Source organism: Barbus barbus, assembly GCF_936440315.1.
Source record: "Barbus barbus genome assembly, chromosome: 44".
Taxonomy (NCBI): domain Eukaryota; kingdom Metazoa; phylum Chordata; class Actinopteri; order Cypriniformes; family Cyprinidae; genus Barbus; species Barbus barbus.
The window spans coordinates 5,009,623-5,032,893 of NC_136722.1; the positions used below are offsets into that span (position 1 = coordinate 5,009,623).

General features: G+C 36.1%; 1 protein-coding gene across 3 annotated transcripts; it reads left to right on the top strand.

Moving 5' to 3' along the window:
- Positions 1–223: 223 nt before the first annotated feature.
- On the top strand, positions 224–21,421 carry LOC306863228 (NXPE family member 3-like). 3 transcript variants are annotated; one of them, XM_079406468.1, is made up of 9 exons: positions 224–428; positions 10,858–10,972; positions 11,201–11,265; positions 15,162–15,533; positions 16,202–16,617; positions 16,692–16,762; positions 16,874–17,077; positions 17,606–17,946; positions 18,246–21,421. In XM_079406468.1, the coding sequence occupies exons 2-9, from the start codon at positions 10,942–10,944 to the stop codon at positions 18,441–18,443; spliced, it is 1,698 nt and encodes a 565-aa protein (XP_079262594.1). In that variant the 5' UTR covers positions 224–428; positions 10,858–10,941; the 3' UTR covers positions 18,444–21,421. The 3 variants fall into 3 exon arrangements, with proteins under 3 accessions (XP_079262594.1, XP_079262595.1, XP_079262596.1); XM_079406469.1 differs by lacking the exon at positions 10,858–10,972; XM_079406470.1 differs by lacking the exons at positions 10,858–10,972; positions 11,201–11,265.
- The last annotated feature ends 1,850 nt before the right edge of the window (positions 21,422–23,271 follow it).

Genomic DNA, 23,271 nt, shown 5'->3' on the forward strand with positions numbered 1-23,271 from the left:
ACTTGAGTCTTGAACAGTAAACTTTTAAGTGTCAGCTTTGTGAATATATGTTGATTATGTATCTAATCAGAAAGACTCCTGAGCAGCAACCTTTTTATTTTGGGTATACCATTTATGTCCTCATGTCAAAATGTTGTGGTACTTGAGAAGGGGTTAACATGAGAGCAATACATTGAAAGCAATGACAGGAAGGATACAGGAAGGCATTACATAGCGGGAGGGTGGAGCATGTATTGCTAACTGTCATGCTACCAGCACTGCTCTAACTTTTACAGACGTCTCCACCATAAAAGCTACAACATCTAAGAAGATTTTACCCCAAAAAAAAAACAGTCTAATGGTTCATATAACTTACAATCCAATCACTCAGCCAGTCTTCATGGGATCACATTAACTTCTGTACAGTTCCTGTAACTCAACTAGAGAAAGTAAGTAGTTGGTGTTTTTATAAAAGTGTCTACCAAATGCTTACATGCAGAAGTAAAGCTCATTTTATCATATTTGAATCATTGGTCATAGCAGTGGAGAGTATGACAAAATATAACTTAATTTCAAAGTTTATTTTTGCTCGAAATTCAGTTTATACTGTAAGGAACAATGTGGTTAGGTATATTTTAAATAATAACCCAGTGAACTGAACAAGTTATTCTGTTTATATTATTATATTAATTTGGCAAGCCACAACCATTGCTTGGCAAGAACTAAAATTTATGTTGTGCCAAATAGCATTGGTTAGGATCTTCCTCAAGTTTCTCCTTCCTTGAATGTAGTGGCTGCTCCAGGATTTTTTTGTTGGGTGTGCTAAGGGGGAGCTTAACAGTTCAGAGGGGATGCTAAAAAAACTAATTAAACTGAGAGAAATTAATGAACGCCTAACTTTAGCTATCAGTTTTTTTATATATATATATACAGCAGCTTCGAAAAAGGCATATCCTCCTGAGAGCCAGCTCTGGAGTTTTTGACTCTGTAGTGGACATTCTATTTCAGTGAATTTCTCTGAGACCTCACATGTCACAGTTGTAAGTCTGGATGTCCTGTACAGAGCACATTCAGGGCTTTATAGAGATACTAAATGATAGGAAGTTTCACCATGACCACACCCTCTCCAAGGCCTTTAAATATGGCTAAATTTAATTTAGTGAAAAATTTGACATCCTTATGGAAATATGATTATATTTTGTAATTGTCATTTAAATCTGAATAATTTTCTAATTGTTTATCATAGAGCAACATCTCAGGAAAATGTTATGGGTTTTCATATTAAAATATGACTTCCTGTTATGAAACAGGAAATCATTTCATACATGTCCACTGTAGAGGACACCAGGACTAAAAGCATCTTTATTAAGTTCAAGTTCACGTTTATTTGTATAACACTTTCTATGATACAAATCGTTGCAAAGCAGCTCTACAGGAAATTGAGTTTCCACAATATATTTATATATTGCAGAACCTTAATATATTTAACTTATGGCAAAATTTAGTAATTCTGTATGTTGTCTGAGGGTTGGCATCCTCTGAGGTCCTCTGAGGGGTTGGCATCATCTTTTCTCAGGTGTTCGGTCATCTCAGATCATTTAAGGTTTGGATCCAGACTGAAGCTTCTGTAATTCCTAGTTACCATGGGATGTTAATCCTGTGGCAGAAACAGAGAAACAAATAGAGGCATAATTAGCGTAGCTGCTGTTCCATCTAAGCAAAAATGATTTGTTCAACCCAAGCTAAAGAATAATAATAATGTACATTTGATCAGATATAACTGCAGTACAAGATTATAAGGTGCATTATGTGAATGCTTGGCTAAAGAGATGTGTCTTTAATCTAGATTTAAACAGAGAGTGTGTCTGAACCCTGAACGTTGTCAGGAAGGCTATTCCAGAGTTTGGGAGCCAAATGTGAAAAAGCTCTATACCTCCTTTAGTGGACTTTGCTATCCTAGGTACAACCAAAAATCCAGAGATTTGCGACCTTAGGGAGCGGGTTGGATTGTAGCGTGGTAGAAGACAAGTTAGGTATGCAGGAGCTAAACCATTTAGGGCCTTATAGGCAAGTAATAATATTTTGTAAATGATACGGAATTTAATAGGTAGCCAGTGCAGAGACTGTAAAATTGGGGTAATATGATCATATTTTCTTGACCTGGTAAGAACTCTAGCCGCTGCATTTTGGACTATCTGTAGCTTTTTTATTGAAGATGCAGGACAACCACCTAGCAGCGCATTACAATAGTCCAGTCTACACAGCAAATTTGAAAGTGTTAAATTCACACTCGCAGTGTATAAATTAACACTTTTTCGAGGTTCATATAGGTCCACGCTAAATTGAGTTAAACTAACACTTGAAATAGTGTTACTTTTTTAACACTTCATAGAGTTAAACAACACTGTATGTGTTCACCATTAACACTAATTTGGTGTAAAAAAGGAGGGAAAACACTAATAGTGTCACAACTACACTAGGTGTGTCAATAACTTAACACCAAGGGAGTTATTTCCAGACTAATATATTAACCCTGTGTTCATATTAACCCTGATTTGTCATTAAATGTGATCTGTATTCAGTTCAACTACAAATGCATGTGTATATTCAATAACAGCCAACTCGTTGTTGTATCAGTTTGAACCTTTATTTTCAAAAACACTTAATACAAATTCACCATCATATCACACATGTGAAGTCTGCAGGTCAAAAGACCTGTAAAACTTAAATGCTGGCTGTTAGAAGTACTCTCAACTTAAAATGTATTTGTAATTAAAATACATTATGCTCTGAAAAATGTTTTGTCAAAAGTTTGTCAATGCTTTGCATGCAATTCATTTACTCTTGGCAACTCACTGGTATGACCAACATCAATGTTGTAGACTAGTGTAGCAGGAAGATAAAGACATTGAAAAGGACCTGCTCAACAGGTTGAAAACATAGTGGACTTTGAGTTCAATAGTACTCAAGGAGCTGGTTCCTTCAGAAGGGATGAGAAGCTTGTCCGACCACATAAGGTGATCCTGCCCTTGATCCTTCTCAGTAGCAGTAGGTATGGCAGGTCCTCCCTCTGACTGAGATGGGTTTCAATACTGGTGCAGGTGCAGGACTGTAAACAGCAAAAACAAAAATTTGTTTAAAGAAAAAAAGAGTGGAAAAAGTTAAATTACTCTGTGCAAAGATGAATGTATAAACTTTGATGATGAAACATACTTTAAAGTTAATTCACCCAAAATGAAAATTCTGACATTTACTCACCCTCATTGTCTTCCACGCCCGTAAGTCTTTTGCTCATCTTTGAAACAAAATTGAATATACTTTAGTGAAAAGAGATTTATGTCCATCCATTGAGTCCACACAGCTACCACTTTGGTGCTTCAAAAAGTTCATAAAGAGAGTGTAAAATGAATCTATAGGAATTGAGCAGTTTTGTTCAAATTTTCTGACGAGACATGGTTCTCTTATTGAAATTAGGCTTCTATTCACAAACCGTGATCAGCAAACAAACAGTTCCTGTGAAAGTTCCTTCACTTCATTCAAAACAGTTCCTTCCATTTACCATATCTGATGTGTGTTGATAAATGTTTATGTGAATAAAAATCCTAAATTCAATATGTTCATCATACAAAGCGATCAAGTCTCTTCAGAAAATATAGAATAAATTACTCAATTCATATGGATTAGTTTTACAATCTTTTTATGAACTTTCTGAACCATAGTGGTATTTGTGTAGACTGTCAATGCAGCGACAGAAATGTTAGGAATGACATGAGGGTGAGTACATGACTACTTGGATTTCAGTAAATTAACCCGTTCATCAAAAAAAAAAAAAACTTTGCAACAGTATTGTGAGTTTTTTCCTTATGGAAGTGCACAAGTTTGCCTCATCTTAGTTACCATCCTCATCACTATTGTTTTTCCAGGGTGTATTGGACAATCTGATTAAACATGACAACAATACAAGTGACAACTTAAGACTAGTAAAATGATGGAAGGGAATTATTACACAGACAAATCAAATGTTAAGAAAAACATGCATGCATCTATGCTAAAGCTTTTGCTGGCTGATGCCTATTGATTTTGCACTGCTCTGTCTCTTTATGGTCAGCTGAAAAGAGTGAATACTTGTAGAGGATCTTGAGGGTGACTAAGAGAAAAGCAAAATAATGTCATGATTCATGTCTGTCAAGGCTTAATTCATACAGGGCTATAGATAAACCTTTTACACTATCATATTATGGATACCTTCAAAGAATGTGTGAAGTGTTTATATACAGGTGCATCTCAATAAATTAGAATGTCGTGGAAAAGTTCATTTATTTCAGTAATTCAACTCAAATTGTGAAACTTGTGTATTAAATAAATTCAGTGCACACAGACTGAAGTAGTTTAAGTCTTTAGTTCTTTTAATTGTGATGATTTAGGCTCACATTTAACAAAAACCCATCAATTCACTATCTCAACAAATTGGAAAATTGTGACATGCCAATCAGCTAATCAACTCAAAACACCTGCAAAGGTTTCCTGCGCATTCAAAATGGTCTCTCAGTTTGGTTCACTAGGCTACGCAATCATGGGGAAGACTGCTGATCTGACAGTTGTCCAGAAGACAATCATTGACACCCTTCACAAGGAGGGTAAACCACAAACATTCATTGCCAAAGAAGCTGGCTGTTCACAGAGTGCTGTATCCAAGCATGTTAACAGAAAGTTGAGTGGAAGGAAAAAAAGTGTGGAAAAAAAGATGCACAACCAACCGAGAGAACCACAGCCTTATGATGATTGTCAAGCAAAATCGATTCAAGAATTTGGGTGAACTTCACAAGGAATGGACTGAGGCTGGGGTTAAGGCATCAAGAGCCACCACACACAGACATGTCAAGGAATTTGGCTACAGTTGTCGTATTCCTCTTGTTAAGCCACTCCTGAACCACAGACAACATCAGAGGCATCTTACCTGGGCTAAGGAGAAGAACTGGACTGTTGCACAGTGGTCCAACGTCCTCTTTTCAGATGAGAGCAAGTTTTGTATTTCATTTGGAAACCAAGGTCCTAGAGTCTGGAGGAAGGGTGGAGAAGCTCATAGCCCAAGTTGCATGAAGTCCAGTGTTAAGTTTCCACAGTCTATGAGGATTTGGGATGCAATGTCATCTGCTGGTGTTGGTCCATTGTGTTTTTTGAAAACCCACGTCACTGCACCCGTTTACCAAGAAATTTTGGAGCACCTCATGCTTCCTTCTGCTGACCAGCTTTTTAAAGATGCTGATTTAATTTTCCAGCAGGATTTGGCACCTGCCCACACTGCCAAAAGCACCAAAAGTTGGTTAAATGACCATGGTGTTGGTGTGCTTGACTGTCTTTACTTCTCTTAGTCACCCTCAAGAAAGAAATTGGAAGTAGGAAGTTGACAGCCTCCTATCACAGGAAGGAAGTGAATACATTTTTTTTTATTTTTTTTAATAAGTTATTTGCTTGCATGTCATTTAGATATAAAACATGGATAACATCTAGAAAAATATTTACAAAAGGAAAATGACAACTATAACCTGCGGCAACTAGTTTCCGGTGGGCGTAAATTGGTTAAATGTGAGCCTAAATCATCACAATTAAAAGAACCAAAGACTTGAACTACTTCAGTCTGTGTGCATTGAATTTATTTAATACACAAGATTCACAATTTGAGTTGAATTACTGAAATAAATGAACTTTTCCACGACATTCTAATTTATTGAGATGCACCTGTATTTAATTGTTGATATAAGGTCATGAATGCATGAACTAGCTTTTCTGCATTAGAAACAGGTAGCATGTTTCGAAGCTTGGCAATGTTTCTAAGATGGGAGAATGCTGTTTTTGTAACATGGGAAATATTATTTTCAAAGGACAAGTTGCTGTCTAATATAACACCCAGATTTTTGACTTTAGAGGACGTAACAGTAGATCCATATAGTTGCAAATTGTAATCCAAGAGATTCTGTGTACTGTTTTTTTTGGTCCAACAAGTAATATCTCTGTCTTATCTGAATTTAATAGGAGGAAATTATTGGTCATCCAATCTTTTACATTTTTTATACAATCTATTAGCTTAGATAGTTTAGAAGTTTAATCTGGTCTTTTTGAGATATATAGTTGAGTATCATCAGCATAACAATGAAAACTAATCCCGTATTTTCTAATAATATTACCAAGAGGCAACATGTATATTGAAAATAGCAGATGACCTAGGACAGATCCTTGTGGTACTCCATACTTTACTGGTGATAATTGAGATGACTCCCCATTTAAATGAACAAAGTGGTAGCGATCTGACAGGTAGGCTCTAAACCATCTTAAAGCCTGCCCTTGAATACCAGTATAGTTTTGTAATCGATCCATGAGTATGTCACGGTCTATAGTGTCGAACGCAGCACTAAGATCAAGTAATACAAGCAATGAGATGCAGCCTTGATCTGAAGCAGAAGTAAGTCATTTGTAATTTTAACAAGTGCAGTTTCTGTACTATGGTGAGGCCTGAAACCTGACTGAAATTCTTCATAGAGATGATTGTTTTGCAAGAATGAGCACGATTGAGCAGACACAACTTTTTCTAAAATTTTAGACATAAACGGAAGATTTGAAATGGGTCTGTAATTTGCCAGTTCATTAAAATCTAGTTGTGGTTTCTTAATAAGAGGCTTAATAACTGCCAGCTTGAATGGTTTTGGGACGTGACCTAAAGATAACGATGAGTTAATAATATTGAGAAGCGGTTCTTCTGCTACAGGTAACAACCCTTTCAGTAGTTTAGTGGATACAGGATCTAATAAACATGCTGTTGGTTTAGATGCACTGTTAAGTTGGTTTAGATGCACTGATAAGTTTATTTAGCTCTTCCTGTCCTATAGTTGTAAAGCACTGCAGTTTTTCTTTGGGTGCGATGAATGAAGCTGAAATACTAGACGCAGTAGAATCTACATTTGATATTGTATTTCTGATGTTATCTATTTTATCAGTAAAAAAATTCATAAAGTCATTACTATTAAACTGTGAGGGAATATTTAGATCGGGCGGTGTCTGTTTTTTTGTTAATCTAGCCACTGTGCTAAATAAAAACCTTGGATTGTTTTGGTTATTATCTATGAGTTTGCGGATATGCTCTGCCCTGGCAGCTTTTAGAGCCTGTCTATAGCTGGACATACTGTTTTTCCACGTAATTCTAAAAACTTCCAAGTTAGTTTTTCTCCATTTGCGCTCAAGATTGCGAGTTTCTTTCTTGAGAGAATGAGTATAACGGTTGTACCATGGCGCAGTACGTTTTTCTCTAACCTTTTTCAATTTGAGGGGAGCAACAGCTTCTAATGTATTAGAGAAGATAGTGCCCATGTTGCTAGTCATTTCGTCTAGTTCATGTGTATTTATGGGTACACAGAGCAGTTGAGATAAATCAGGCAGGTTATTTGTGAATCTGTCTTTGGTGGTTGGAACAATAGTTCTGCCCGGACGATAACGCGGAGCCATATAATTAATATCAGTAATACGCAGCATGCACAATACAAGGAAATGATCAGTAACATCACTTTGAGCTACAATATCTATATTGGTAAGATCAATTCCATGCGATATAAATAAATCTAGCGTATGATTAAAACGATGAGTGGGCCCGGTGACGTTTTGCTTGACTCCAAAAGAGTTTATTAGGTCAGTAAATGCAAGTCCTAACGCATCATTTGTATTATCAACGTGAATGTTAAAATCTCTGACAATTAGCACTTTATCAACATTAACTAATAGATTTGAGAGGAAATCTGCAAACGAAATTAAAAAGAATGAAAAAGAAATTATGGAACTTGGATCTTTCTTACAGGAGCGGACAATGGGAGCAATGATAAGTGCAAAGTTTTGTTCCATTAAGGATATGGATGCTCCTAGTTCTTATTTTTTAACTTAGAAAAGACAAATATTCAACAGAAACAGTTGTATCATCTTCGGCGTGCAAATGAAAAAGAATTATGTGACACTAAGAGTACTGAGGAATTACTTCATGACAAAGTTAGCAAATAAACAGAAAAAAATTGCTGGACAATGACATCACTTTTAAGGCAATGCAGCAGTTGTCCTCTGGCAGGTCTCCAGGGATAGATGGACTGCCAGTTGAATTTTATCAACAACTTTGGAATGTGATTGGAATGGATTTATATGAAGTATTTTAAGTTGTTTTAAAGAAGAGTCACTCCCTTTTAAGTTGTCGACGTGCAGTCATCTCATTGTTGCCAAAAAAAAAGGGATTTATGTTTATTGAAAAACTGGAGACCAGTGTCTTTATTATGTCTGGACTATACAATGCCTGGCAAATAGAATTAAGCACTGTTTTTAATTTTTGGTTGAGAAAGATCAAATGTATTATGTCCCAGATACATCAATTATAGACAATATTTTTGTGTTATGGGATTTAGTTGATTATAGCCACCTTAATAATAGTAATCTTGGTATTTTTTCATTAGACCAACAAAAGGCATTTGACAGGTGTCAGTCATCTGTCGTGTGTGTCATGTGTTCCCGCCACTTGTGTCCATATTTGGTTTGTTTCCTGTCCTTGTTTAATGTGATCATTAGTTAATCCTTGTCCAGCTGTGTTTGTCTCGTTATCTATGATTTACCTGTGTATTTATAATCCTGTCTATTCAGTTTGATTTTGGCTGGTCTACTCGTTACTCCCTGGTGTTCCTGTCTGTCTGTCAGCCTTGCCTTGTCTTGCCCTGCCTTGATGTCATCATTAAAGACTATATTTTGAGTTACATCCTCGTCGTGTGTGCACCGTGACAACAGGGTTGGGTATTTTTTTAATGTTTTAAAACATTTTGGTCATGGTGAACTGTTGTACTCTAATGTATTTATCATGGTAAAGGCTGGTGGGTGTTTTAGTGCTCCAGTACCTATTGGTAGAGTGATCAGACGAGGCTGTCCATCATCTGGGCAGTTATGCAGCCTAATGACTAAACCCCTATTGCTTAGACTTAAAAAGATTTAAAAGGTGCAGTGTTTCAAAATGGGAGTGAAAGTGTAAAACTGGTTTTATCTGCTTATGCAGATGATATAACGGTGTTTATTACAAGGCAAGAGGATATTAGAAGTTTAAATGAGAATATTTTAAGCTTTATGAAAAAGCATCTACTGCCATAGTAAATTGGGAGAAAAGTGAGGGTCATATTATGGGTCAGTGGGATGACGTAGGATATCCAAAACTTCCAGGTGGTTTGAGATGGGGAAGGGAAGGCATTAAAGTTTTAAAGGTTTTTATAGGTAATGCTCAATATCAGATGAAAAATTTGGAAGGTATGCTGGATAAGGTATCTGCTCGACTGTCTAAATGGGAATGGCTATTACCACAGTTGTCGTATAGAGGAAGAGTTCTGGTCGCTAATAACCTGGAATCTTCTACACTGTTGCACAGAAGTATAGTCTTCGATCCACCTGAGGACACTATATGTGAAATGCAGAGGAAATTGGTAAATTGTGGTGAACACTGGATCCGGGCAAAAGTTTTTTTTTTTTTGCCAGCTTGCGAGGGTGGACATGTCTTGGTGGATGTTAAGAGTCGTATATATGCTTTCAGATTACAAGCAGCAAAACTATTTCTTTATCATAAAGACTTATTAAGGACTCATACAGCATGTGCGATCTTACAGAGGGCAGGTGGGCGTGGACTTGACAAACATCTCTTTATAATGAGATTAGAAGATATGGATTTGTCTGGAATTACACCTTTTTATCAGAAGATGTTTCAAGTGTGGAGGAAGGGTGGACAGAGATAGGAGCAGTTTTATTCACTGGGCTCCTGAGGAACCTTTGTTTTTTTTTATAATATGATGCAGACAAGACTTATGTCCTCAGTGAGTGTGCAAGCATGTTTGCTCAGGAATGGGATCATGAAGCTAGGTCACCTAATGGATAAAGATGGATGGAAATCTGTGGAAACTATTAAGGAGGTGACTAGTTTATGATCACAGAGACTTGCATCAAAATGTATCTGGCAATACAAGACATTTATGGAGAAAGTATAGCAAGAGGACCATTGTTAAACCAGAGCGACAGACAAGCATTTCCAAGGAACAGTATTTTGTCGCTAATGTGTGATGAGAATAAGAGTGAAGTTGCTGATTCAATCTTGAATTTACAAACTCCTCAATTGGATTATCTGGATTGTGCTTCAAAAAAGGCACTTTACCACACAACTGTCAAATGTGATTAAAGAGACAAAAAGCTTCAAGATGGCTAGGTTTGTTGGAGCCAGATTTCCTTGTAAGAGATAGGTGGAGGACCCTGTACAAACTCTATGTAGAGAAGCGAATTGCTGATCTGCAGTGGAGGATTATTCATGGACCATAGCTACAGACAGACATGTGGCACACCTGAATCCATAAGTGTTTGTGGACAGTGTAGGTTTTGTGGTGAGGGAGAAGATTTGGAGCATGTGATTTTAAATGTAGCAGACTAAATATTTTTTTGAATTACTTATAACTTGGTTTCAATGGTTTACAGACAAATTTGAAAATTCTTTTTTACAGAAAAAGAATTTTCAGACAAAATATTTATAGGAGGACTGAAATATAGATTTTTATTAAGAAGGAGAGTATGTTTATTGAATTATTTAATAGGGACTGTAAAATTGGCCATATGGAAAACAAGGAAAAATAAGGGCCTAGAGTTGGCAGCAACTGATCCTAAAGTAATGTTTGTGCATTTGGTGGCAGCAAGAATAGCAAGAACAGAATTTGAATATTACAGTCTTACAATAATATAAATGTTTTTTGTGAAATTGTGTATTAATGAGGTTCAATGTGTTGTACATGATGATCAATTGGTCTTCAGTTTTTAAATAATATTTGTTTATTTTATTAGCAGCAGCAGGACTGGCATTCTGGAAACACTCCACACAGTACTTGTTAATGTATCCTAAAAAGTAGGAAAGCATCGTATGTGACCATGTTCATTCCACCCACAACTGATTCTTCAGGTAAATAGTAGCTTATGGGGAGGTTATTTTAAATTTAAAACCCAACTGATAGGTTTTATTTACTTTATTTTCTTTTAGATGTAATACAGTGTGTGTGTGGGTGTGTGTGTGTGTTTCTATGTGACTTATACCTACAAACCAACACCAACAAATGTATTTTAATAGCCAAATTAAATAATTCTGTAAGGTCAAATCTGCAAATTTTTACTCATTACAATGTCTTATTAGTTCACAGGATAACATGCCATTGCATTTGCTTTTTGCTGCTATGTCTTTGGACAACCATCTGTCTGGTAAGTTCATGTAGTGTGTATACTGTTCAAAGGTTTAGGATAAGTAAGCTTATATATATATATTTATATCTATATATATATATCTTTCATTATTATTTGTATTTTTATTTTTTAAGAAGTATCTTATGCTCATCAAGACTGCATTTATTTGATCAAACATGCAGTAAACAGTAGTACTGTTGTGAGATAAAATGTCAAAATTGTCTTTTTAAATAAATACACACACATACAGAATATATTTTGAAAATAATGTATATATACATGTCTATATTTATATTCATATAATTTATATTGTAAATAAATATATAAACATTTGTTTTTTCGGAAATATATATACGTGCATGTGTGTGTATTTATATATCCATAATAAATATACACAGCACACATACAGTCATGGCCAAAAAATATCGGCACCCTTGGTAAATGTGACCCTGGACCATAAAACCAGTCTTAAGTGTCAATTTTTCAAAATCGAGATTTATACATCATCTGAAAGCTTCCCATTGATGTATGGTTTGTTAGGATCAGACAATATTTGGCCGAGATACAACTATTTGAAAATCTGGAGTCTGCGGGTGCAAAAAATCTAAATATTGAGAAAATCGCCTTTAAAGTTATGCAAATTAAGTTCTTAGCAATGCATATATAAAAACTAAATTTTTAATTAGTAATATTTACAGTAAGAAATTGACAAAATATCTTCATGGAACGTAATCTTTACTTAATGTCCTAATGATTTTTGGCATAAAATAAAAATGTATAATTTTGACCCATACAATGTATTTTTGGCTATTGCTACAAATATGCCTCAGCGACTGGATTGGTTTTGTGCTCCAGGGTCACATATGATCAAAGAAGGCTGTGAAAATTAATCTGCATTGTTAATCCTTTTGATCTTTTATTTTAAAAAATCACAAAAATCTAACCTTTCATTGGATAATAAGAATTTTAAATGGGGGGAAATATCATTATGAAATAAATGTTTTTCTGTAATACACACTGGCCATAATTAACGGAACCCTTTTATTAAATACTTTTTGAAACCTCCATTTGCCAGTTTATTAACAGCTCTACGTTTTCTCCTATAATGCCTGATGATGTTAGAGAACCCCTGACAAGAGATCAGAGACCATTTCTTTATCAAGAATCACTCCAGATCCTTCAGATTCCCAGCTCCATGACGGTGCTTCTTCTCTTCAGTTCACCTCACTCATTTTCTACAGGGTTCAGGTCAGAGGATTGGAATGGCCATAGCAGAAGCTTGGTTTTGTGCTCAGTGACACATTTTTATGTTTGTGTTTGGATTATTGTACGGCTGGAAGATCCAAACATGGCCCATTATAAGATTTCTAACAGATTCAGTCACTTATTGATTTTTTTATCTGTTGGTATTTGATAGAATCCATGATGCCATGTGTCTAAACAAGATGTCCAGGACCTCCAGCAGAAATATAGGCCCACAACATCAAATATACAGCAGTATATTTCATTGTACACCTGGGGTACTTTTTATCCCTGTGCTCACCAAACCCATCTTGAGTGTTTGCTGCTAAAAAGCTATTTTTATTTTTTTGTTTCATCTGACCATAGTCAAGTCAAGTCACCTTTATTTATATAGCACTTTTAACAATACAGATTGTGTCAAAGCACTTAACAGTATCAAATTGGAGGATAGAGTGTCAGTATAAAAATAAGATCAAACACTCAATTTTCAGTTAAATGCATTTCATTATTGAGTTCAGAGATGTCATTGTCTAGATCAGTTTAGTTTAAATAGTATCTGCGAAATCAAATTGACAATAATCACTAGAAATTAAGTGTCCCCAACTGAGCAAGCCAGAGGCGACAGCGGCAAGGAACCAAAACTCCCTCAGTGACAGAATGGAGAAAAAACCTTGGGAGAAACCACGCTCAATTGGGGGGCCAGTTCTCCATGTGATGTTATGACACAGCGTTAGAGTTTAGGAGCCTGATGGCCTGGGGGAAGAAGCTCCTTCTAAGTCTCTCAGTTTTTGCCATCAGGCTACGGAAGCGCTTACCAGATGGAAGCAAAGTGAATAGACGGTTACCAGGGTGATTTGAGTCCTTGATGATTTTGACAGCTCTGTTTTTGCAGCGTTTGAGGTAGATGTCCTGCAGAGAGGGGAGAGCAGACCCTGAGATGCGCTCAGCTAAGCGCACAACTCTCTGTAGTGCTTTGCAGTCCTGATTGGAGCTGTTTCCATACCACACTGAGATGCACTGAGTCAATACACTTTCTATGGTCCCTGAATAGAAAGTTTTCAGGATTGCTGGTGAGACCCTGAATTCCCTCAGCTGTCGCAGATGGTACAGTCTTTGCCTGGCTTTCTTAACCTGTGTTTGGATGTGTGTAGTCCAAGTCAGGTTCTCGGAGATGAGGTACTTGAAGCTACTCACCCTCTCCACAGGGGTCCCACTGATCATAAGAGGAGTGTAGGTCTGCTGCTGTCTCTTCCTAAAGTCCATGATCAGCTCTTTAGTTTTGCTCACATTCAGAGAGAGACAGTTGTCCTGGCACCATGATGTGAGTCTCTCTACCTCAACCACCCATTTTGGACCAGCTGTACTTTGTTGATCAAGTGTGCAGAACAACCACCCAATAAAGCATTACAATAGTCTAACCTTGAAGTCATAAACGCATGAATTAGCATTTCTGCAATTGACGTTGAGGGAATAGGTCGCAATTTAGATATGTTTTTGAGATGGAAAAACGCAGTTTTACAGATGCTAGGAACATGGCATTCAAATGAAAGATCAAACAGCACACCTGGGTTCCTAGCTGATGACGAAGAATCGACAGAGCAGCTGTCAAGTGTTAGATAGTTTTCTAAGTTATTACATGTGGGATTTTTAGGTCCGATAATTAACGCTTCTGTTTTTTCAGAAGCCATAGAAGCCAGTCCCATTTGAAGTTCCAGTCGTGTCTGATAACTGAATATGCTAGAGTTTGTTTGTGGATGAGCTAGGAGAATTTTTCTTCAAACCCTCCCAAACAACATGTGGTGATGTAGGGGCTGGTTGACAATTTTTTAAAGGTTTTCTGACCCCGAGACTCAACTATTTTCTGCAATTCTCCAGCTGTGATCCTTGGAGAGTCTTTACCCACTCAAATTCTCCTTCTCACCTTACATTAGGACCATATAGACACACGTCCTTCCAGGCAGTTTCGTAACATTTTTTGTTTATTGGAAATATTTAATTATTGCCCTGATGGTGGAAATGGGAATTTGCACTGCTCTAGCTCTTTTCTTAAAGACACTTCACTAATTTGTGAAGCTCAATTATCTTTTGCTGAACATCAGAAATATATTATTTGTTTGTTCTCATTTTGATGGATTATTAAGGCAATTTGGGCTTTGTTTTGCCTCCTATTTATATTTATGTGAAACAGGAAGCCATGGCTGAATAATTTCATGTTCATAATCACCCTGGAATGCTCAAAATTGTGAATATTAATGGGAATATACTTCAGAGATATTTTACTCATAAGAATTTCTAGGGGTGTCAATAATTGTCCAACGTTTTTTTGAAAAAAAAACAAAAACAAAAAAAAACATTTATTTCATAATGATATTTTTCCCCATTTTAAATTCTTATTGTCCAATGAAAGGTTAGATTTTTGTGATTTTTTTTTTTTTTTTTTTTTTTTTTTTTTTTTTTTTTAATAAAGATCAAAAGGATTAACAATGCAGATTAATTGTCACAGCCTTCTTTGATCATATTTACCAAGGGTGCCGATATTTTTGGCCATGACTGTGTATATATATATATATATATATATATATATATATATATATATATATATATATTATATGGTGGAAAAAAATGGTTTGTAATCATAAAATTATTAAACTGGTTTCTTGGTCATCTTTTAGACTTCATGGAAATTCATGGAAAGTGGTCAATCGAAAAAGCAATTCCAGCCCCCCATTCCTAGACGTGATACAAGAAAACAGACTCAAACAAATTCCTCTTCTGTAATTTCTGCGCTTGACATGGGTATCAGTGATGAGGAGTGGGAAAGACTACAGAAGGCTCTCGACTGGCCTGGTCCAGATCAACTAATCACTCAGCTGGATCTAAGCACAAGTCCAGTCCACTCAACATTCTCTATTGTGGGACTGAAAAAGAGTTACAAAGTTGGAGAAAATATCTCCATTATTATCACGGCCAGAGACCACAACAAGAACCTGAAAACATATGGAGGAGATTTTTTCAAAGCAAAGCTTTTCAATTCAAAGCTAAAGGTATTTTTACTTTATAATATATTATAAACATTTAAAAAAAAAAAATCAATATACAGACATTTGTCATATTGAGTTTCAGGTGCAGTAAGTGATTTCTGAGAAACACTGTTGAAAATTTAAATCAACATCCAAAAAACTGAGTTTCTGAATATTTGCTAGCTGTGTGTTCTATGTGTGTGCGAAAAAAAATGTTCTGTTTGTACAGTACGTAGTTTTGGCTGTGTAGTCGATCAGCAATAGGGAACATTTGTGACCCTGGACCACAAAACCAGTCTTAGGTGTAATTTTTTCGAAATTGAGATTTATACATCAATGGAAATCTTATTTATTCAGCTTTCAGGTGATGTATGGTTTGTTATGATAGGACAATATTTGGCTGAGATACAACTATTTGAAAATCTGTAATCTAAGGGAGCAAAAAAATCTAAACCCATACAATGTATTTTTGGCTATTGCTACAAATATACCCCAGTGACTTAAGACTGGTTTTGTGGTCCAGGGTCACATTTATGTTCATGGGTTTGTTTGGATGTTCACAGAAATTGCTTACTGCACCTTTAATTGTTGATTTACATAATATTACATATTATGTTTAGGTTTATAAAATTGCTTTACTTACAGATGTTTGTCTTCTGAATCACAGCTAACCTTTTCCATTCTTCTTTCAGTCAAGTGTGTACGGGGAGGTTGTGGATCATCGTAATGGGACTTACTCAGTTACTCTTCTTCTACCCTGGGAAGGTCAGGCACAAGTTTTAGTTCGTCTTGAGCACTCCAGTGAGGTTGTGCAGATTCTTAAAAAATACAGACATTCTTCATTCCCACGTAGCCAATATAATGGGCACTTTGAAGGATCAGGACCCAATAAAACCAGGATCACTGAAGTATTACAATGTAATCTTAAGTGGGGTGGAGAAGGAAGTTGGAGGAAAGGCAACTGCTGCTGTGAGTATAAGGATATAAAAACAGGGACGGTGTGGCAGTGTGAGAGACCGAAGAAACTTTCCTGTGACAAACTGGTTCATCACTCCATGGGAGGTTTGGAAAACCCATTAAGTCCTGTTGAAAAGCAAATTTTCACAAAGTAAGTGGTAAAATATTCAATACAAATGTCAAAAGTATTGTAAAACTGTAGAGATTATTATTATTTCTCCACAGTAAATTAACAAATGTTGCTGTTACTGGTGACACACAAGTCATAAATGTCCTTCCCAACACTGCAATCAATGGTATGTTCAGGACAGATATCATCTAAAATCAAATTACAAGAAAATGAGGAATAAACATCATGACAGTCTTTTCAGGTAATTTTTTTTTTTTTTTTTTTTTTTTTGCTTTAGGTACAACAGAGAGATGCAGATCTGGACTGACAACACCAGTTCCTGCTGGGTTCTATTTGAAAGATGTTTGGAAGTCTTTTGTATGCAACACGCAGCAGTTCAATTCTACACAAATGGGAAATTGTCTTAAAGACAAGATTGTCTACTTGTTGGGAGACTCCACCACAAGGCAGTGGTTTGAGTATTCAGAACGAAATGTGCCAGGCAAGTTATCCAGTGGTCTACATAACTTAACTTTGAGGTTAATTTATTTTTTTTATTTTTTTAAACATGTTATTTAAGACTTGATACCATAAATGTAATATACTATAAATAAAATTGCATACACATAAGTCAGTGCAACTTAAAAGTGGTAGTTCACACAAAAATGGAAATTCTATCAGCATTTACTCACCTTCATGTTCATGTCCACACTGGTATGATTTGCTTTCTTTTATGAAACAAACTTTTTTTTTTTTTCTTCATGCATTTGGATTGCATTGACCTTTACTCTATGGACTTGAAACATTCTCCAGTGTCTGTTTGTTTTATGCAGAAGAAAGTCAGTCATACACTTTTGGAACAACATGAGGATGTGTAAATGATGGCAGAATTTACATTCTCTGAATTTTATTATCTCTTAGTTGACCATATATCTTTTGGCTTGCTATGTACAGAAAAAAATAAAAATCAAGCTACTTGATAAATTATTAAAACAATGAGTCTAATGAAAGCTCTGCTTATCTTTATTAGGCTTAAAAAGAATGGACCTCCACACTCCTCGTACAGGTGGACCCCTGATGGCTGTGGAGTTGAAAAATAATATCATTATTCACTGGAGGCCACATGGTGTTCCTTTGAGATTTTCTAAAATGTTCATTACCGACCTGCATTATATTGGCAATGATATTGATGAAATAGCTGGTGGTTCTCATGCAGTTGTTGTCTTCACGATCTTTGCCCATCTGGTGTTTCACCCAATAACATTTTATGTTCATGAAGTGGCCAAAATCCGTCAGTCTGTTGTTGCGCTGCTGAGTCGTGCGCCACAGACCACTGTCGTCATCAAGTCTGGAAACACTGCAGGACGAAAGGTACATTTGGTCACTTCCAATCTTACTTTGTTTTCAGCAGTTTTCTGTCTTGTTTTCTTTATATGTTACATCTGTGGGGGAAATAGAATAACATTTTTTTTTTCTCTCATGAAAAATGGTAACCACCAATGTCACTGGACATTCTGCTATAAATAATGTGAACTATTCATATTTTTCTATATAAAATATAGTCAAAGTAGGTTTAATGTCAGGTACAGCATAACATGTGACAGACAAATATAAATGCCACATTTATGTTAATGCATATAGTAACTTTTGTTACATATCTGTTGTTCCAGGACATTTTTCAAAGTGACTGGTATGCGATGCAGCTGAACACAGTAATGCAAGAGATGTTCAGAGATATTGATGGAGTAATCTACTTGGATGTATGGCAGATGACTTCCTGTCACTATCTACATGAAAATATCCACCCAGGACCTATTATCATTGCTAATGAGATCAACATGTTGCTCTCATATGTCTGTCCTGCCTAACACAAACAAATACTTTGCTTTCACTTAAAACGTAGTACCTTTACGTGTTAAATCTCAACATTTGTAATATCATTCTATGTGTCTTATTTAAATCAAATCTTATTTAACCCTTGTGTGGTGTTCATATTTTTGTTAATCAGCCAGTGTTCGTGGGTCTGGTGGACCCGCTGCATTTTTGGGTTTTTAATTGAACACAATTAAAAATGTATGTTAAAAACATTGGTAACACTTTAGATTACAGCCCGCAATGTACCACGTAATTAAACAGAATTTACAGCGTACCTATTTTGTAACTATAGAGTACCTCCACAGTACCTACTCGTAGGTATAAGGGAACAATATGCAACGTTTGGGGAATAAGTGGGTAATAACCTGCAAAACTATTAAGCATTTATACTGTAACTATTTTATAACTAAAGGGTACCTATTCTGAAATTACGTGTTGGTAGAGTCCGTGATTTTCCACGTCAGCATAACTTAAAGCTGAAGGTACATGTAGGTAAATGGAAACAATTGGGGAATAAGGGGGTAATGACATGGAAAATTAAAAGTATTTACACTGTTAGTATTTCATAATTAAGGTGTAACTATTCTAAGATTACGTGGTATTTATATCCAACAATATTATGATTTAGAACAAGTTGCCTTATTGTAATAACATAAAATATATGATGCAACATAGTTTTTACACTATGTACTGGGTAGCCGACTTATTGTATTTTTGCAACATATATCTTACATGACATAGATACAAATAGTAAACTATAGTATACTATTGTATAATTTAGTAATTATAGTGGTTCAAAACCACCATAGTCTTTATACAATTTTACCACAATTTACTAAAGAATATAAGATATATTATTTATTAATGTTATTTATGTGTGGTCATGGAGATTACTGAACAAATCAGCTGAAAGTATGGGGCAATTATGTGATGAGCTTCTGATATGATTTTGTTTAGAAATTCCCATATGAAAATTTACCCGATGAAAGAATGTTTCTTATGGTCATCTCAGCAGCGAGTCAGGTCAACAGCACTGTACTGTCGAGGTGCAATACAGTGGAAAAGTAGATTACCACCAGCTCCTCCCAGGATATATAACTGCATAATACACAACACGTATAATTACTGTATAATTGATGTTTTTTGATAGCTGTAGTGCTGTTGGTGCAATTTGGGCTTCCGTATGTGGTTTGAGGCAAGTAGAATAAAATGTACTACAACCTTTTTCTTAACTACTCTGCAAATATACACCCTTGTTATATGTAGTTATTGTGTACACTTACATATTACACTTACACTTACACTTACATATCTAAAGTGAAGCCTTGTTACCCTCTTGTTACGTGTAGTTACTGTGTAAGTGTAACATCCGCGGGCTGTAATCTAAAGCGAAGCCTTGTAACCCTCTTGTTACGTGTAGTTACTGTGTAAGTGTAACATCCACGGGCTGTAATCTAAAGCGGAGCCTTGTAACCCTCTTGTTACGTGTAGTTACTGTGTAAGTGTAACATCCGCGGGCTGTAATCTAAAGCGGAGCCTTGTAACCCTCTTGTTACGTGTAGTTAGTGTGTAAGTGTAACATCCGCGGGCTGTAATCTAAAGCGAAGCCTTGTAACCCTCTTGTTACGTGTAGTTACTGTGTAAGTGTAACATCCGCGGGCTGTAATCTAAAGCGAAGCCTTGTAACCCTCTTGTTACGTGTAGTTACTGTGTAAGTGTAACATCCGTGGGCTGTAATCTAAAGCGGAGCCTTGTAACCCTCTTGTTACGTGTAGTTAGTGTGTAAGTGTAACATCCACGGGCTGTAATCTAAAGCGAAGCCTTGTAACCCTCTTGTTACGTGTAGTTACTGTGTAAGTGTAACATCCGCGGGCTGTAATCTAAAGCGAAGCCTTGTAACCCTCTTGTTACGTGTATGTAACCCAGACTCAAATTAGTCAATTTGCAGTCAATAGAAAAAAACTATTTTTGGCGTATTCACCCTTCCAGTAAAACTGTTTATGTGGAAAAAATGATGGTGATAAAAGAGAATTTAGATAAATAAAATGCTTTATTTATTATATTAGTAATATGCAAATTACTGCAGTAAAATTGATCCAATTAGAGTTGGAATCTGCACAGCAGATGTAGATTTTCCAATTAAGTGTGATCCGCAGCGATGCTGACTTCGCCCACTGTGAGACGCAGACGAGACTTATAGAGGAAGATGAAACGGAGAAACGCATGTGAACAAAGCTTAAGAAATTTGAGATAAACAATCTAATTTTGAGAAATAATTAGTAAACGACTACTAAACAAAGCAGATAAAAGTTATTTAAAGTTAAATTAAGTGTCAATTTGAAAAGTTTTGTGAAAGCGCTTACCTGTTATGGCCTTGTTGATCCGGAATGTCGAGCCAACGTTAGTTGAGTCATCGCTATAGTTCATGGTGTAATCTGGAGAAAATATTAACAGAACACTGTTAATTCAGAGGAATCGGTGAGTTGTGGATTTATTTCCATATATGTGATGAATTACAACTGTGTGTTCAAATTAAGTGATATGTTCATTGTATATGAAGTATGGCCTATGTTGTAAATGAACGTTAAATGTTGGTGTGAAGAGTAAATACTGTTGAAACAGAGTTAAAAAGTTAGTTTCTAAAAATGTTTTCCAGTGTGTACAGGCCAGTTTTTATTGTTTGTGTAGAAGTTTGGATTTTCCGCTGTGATTTGCATGCATGGTGAGGATTCATCAAGCCGCGCTGAGAGAAAAGAAAGATGGCGAGCCTCCCAGACTGAATTTGAATCTTTTACTTCTTATCTTCTTATCCACTTAGTGGTGTCGTTTTTTTCCTTCTGAACTTTGATGGACTTTGATATTTTTCTTTCTGAACTGAATTTATCGAATGGACTGAGGTGTGTATAACCTTTATTTTTGCAGTTTTGTGACCTTATTTACAATTTGTTTTGTACATGTATATAAAGAAGTGTTACTTAAAAGAAGTGTTACTTGGTTATATATACATATTGTACATTTTTGAGGTAAATTCATGTCAATTATTACTCTAATTGAATCATCTGGGTTAAAATACTGATTTGAGTTTGCATTTGAAGCAACTGGTTTGAACTACAGTAGAGACAGGAGGATTGGGACTTCAATTCGAAACTAAACTTATTAAGCTACAACAAATAGTCATATTTAACATCCGCGGGCTGTAATCTAGAGCGAAGCCTTGTTACCCTCTTGTTATGTGTAGTTACTGTGTAAGTGTAACATCCGTGGTCTGTAATCAAAAGTGATGCCTTCCCACACAGCAAAAGGACTCCGCAGCTGATCAGGCCTAACAGAAAAGGTTCAAGTCAAGACATCAATTTACTGTACAAAAGTAATCACTACTCAATGGAAATATAAAATTGATATTTAAATTTATGGACAGTTATAGGTTATAGCCTATTCTGTTTTTGTTAAGTAGCCTACGTTGGCGAGGCTACTCTACATTAATTTTGTGGTCAAAACCTAATTTAGTGCTTTATAGGCCTAGGTCGGTGCAAACATAAAATATTTTATCTATTAGGCTACAACTTCAATGAAATGCTGCACTATGCACAGCTAAAATATCAGAAAATGTAACTGGTGAACGACAAGAAGTTCAATAAAAAGGTTTTTTATTGCTTATTTCTCCAATTACTCTGTTTGGATGGAGGCGGGACACGTCTCCTTGTTGCCCGATCCGTCGCCAGGTTGAACCACCTGATTGCGTGCTTGGTGACCTCCGCGTCTATGGCTGACTGTGTCACCGTGTTTTTCCTCACAGCACCTGTAATCAAACAGACAGATATGTTTATGTTTATGGCATGTAGCATCCAAAGCCAAGTATGCTTACACAATACAATATATGAGATAGATGCTTTTATCCAAAGCGACTTAACATTCAAGCTACATGTTGCAGCAGAGACCTTAGTGTTAGGTTAACCATTCCAAAAGCAACACTAAATTAAAATACAACTCACCTGGTAATTTACAACCCAAACAAAACTGCATTCCATCAGTGTGTAGTATTATTATTATTTATTTATTAAGACAAATGTACATGAGCGAAGCTATCGCAACCACCAGGCAGCCAATATGTTTGCGTGCGTTTACTTTGATAACATGATGGGCCTGTTACCCACACCTGGGGTGCGTTTCTCTTGACATGACAATCCACTGTGATTCCAATCCCCAAACTTCGACCATAGTTGCGCTCTTACGCACAAGTGAAGGTACGCCACTGTTTCACCTAAGATTGTGCCGGAAGTTGGCATCTCCACTTTCTCGAAGCGCACACATGGTCAACACGGTTTACAGTGCCAGCAACAAACTGAAGGAATCAAAAGGAGGGAGTCTCACAGCAGAGGGGATCCCACAGCAATTTCGAAGATTTTCTGCATGTCAGAAAGATAGGCTTTTTATTATTATCATTATTGCACTGCCTGATAGTGAACAGGAATATTTTTAGTAGCCTATTTTCCGTACTAAATAAGTGACCTTGTTAGGTTTTCACTGATGCGCTAACTATTGCATTGTGTTAAACATAACATCAGGCATATAGGCCTACCTGATTGAAAATTTGTGTATACAAAGTAGCCATCAGCTGCTCAGGGAGTCATGGTCATACTATGTTTGATTTTGAGTTTAAAAAAAAAAAGACATCAAATGTCAAAAAAGTCTATAGTATAGTAGCCAGTCTAAAAAAGGCTACACGGTCAGTTGATACGATTTTTAAGGCTGCCCCAACATTTACAAACTATTGACTTTGAACATATTTAATATTACTTTGAATTATATACTTACTGAAAA

What these genes read in the sequence shown, in the direction of transcription:
- LOC306863228 (XM_079406468.1), top strand. Translation starts at nt 10,942, where the DNA reads ATGTTCATTCCACCCACAACTGATTCTTCAG. An exon ending in TCCCAACACTGCAATCAATG is followed by an intron (nt 16,763 to 16,873) that starts GTATGTTCAGGA and finishes TTTTTGCTTTAG; the next exon opens with GTACAACAGAGAGATGCAGA. An exon ending in GAAACACTGCAGGACGAAAG is followed by an intron (nt 17,947 to 18,245) that starts GTACATTTGGTC and finishes CTGTTGTTCCAG; the next exon opens with GACATTTTTCAAAGTGACTG.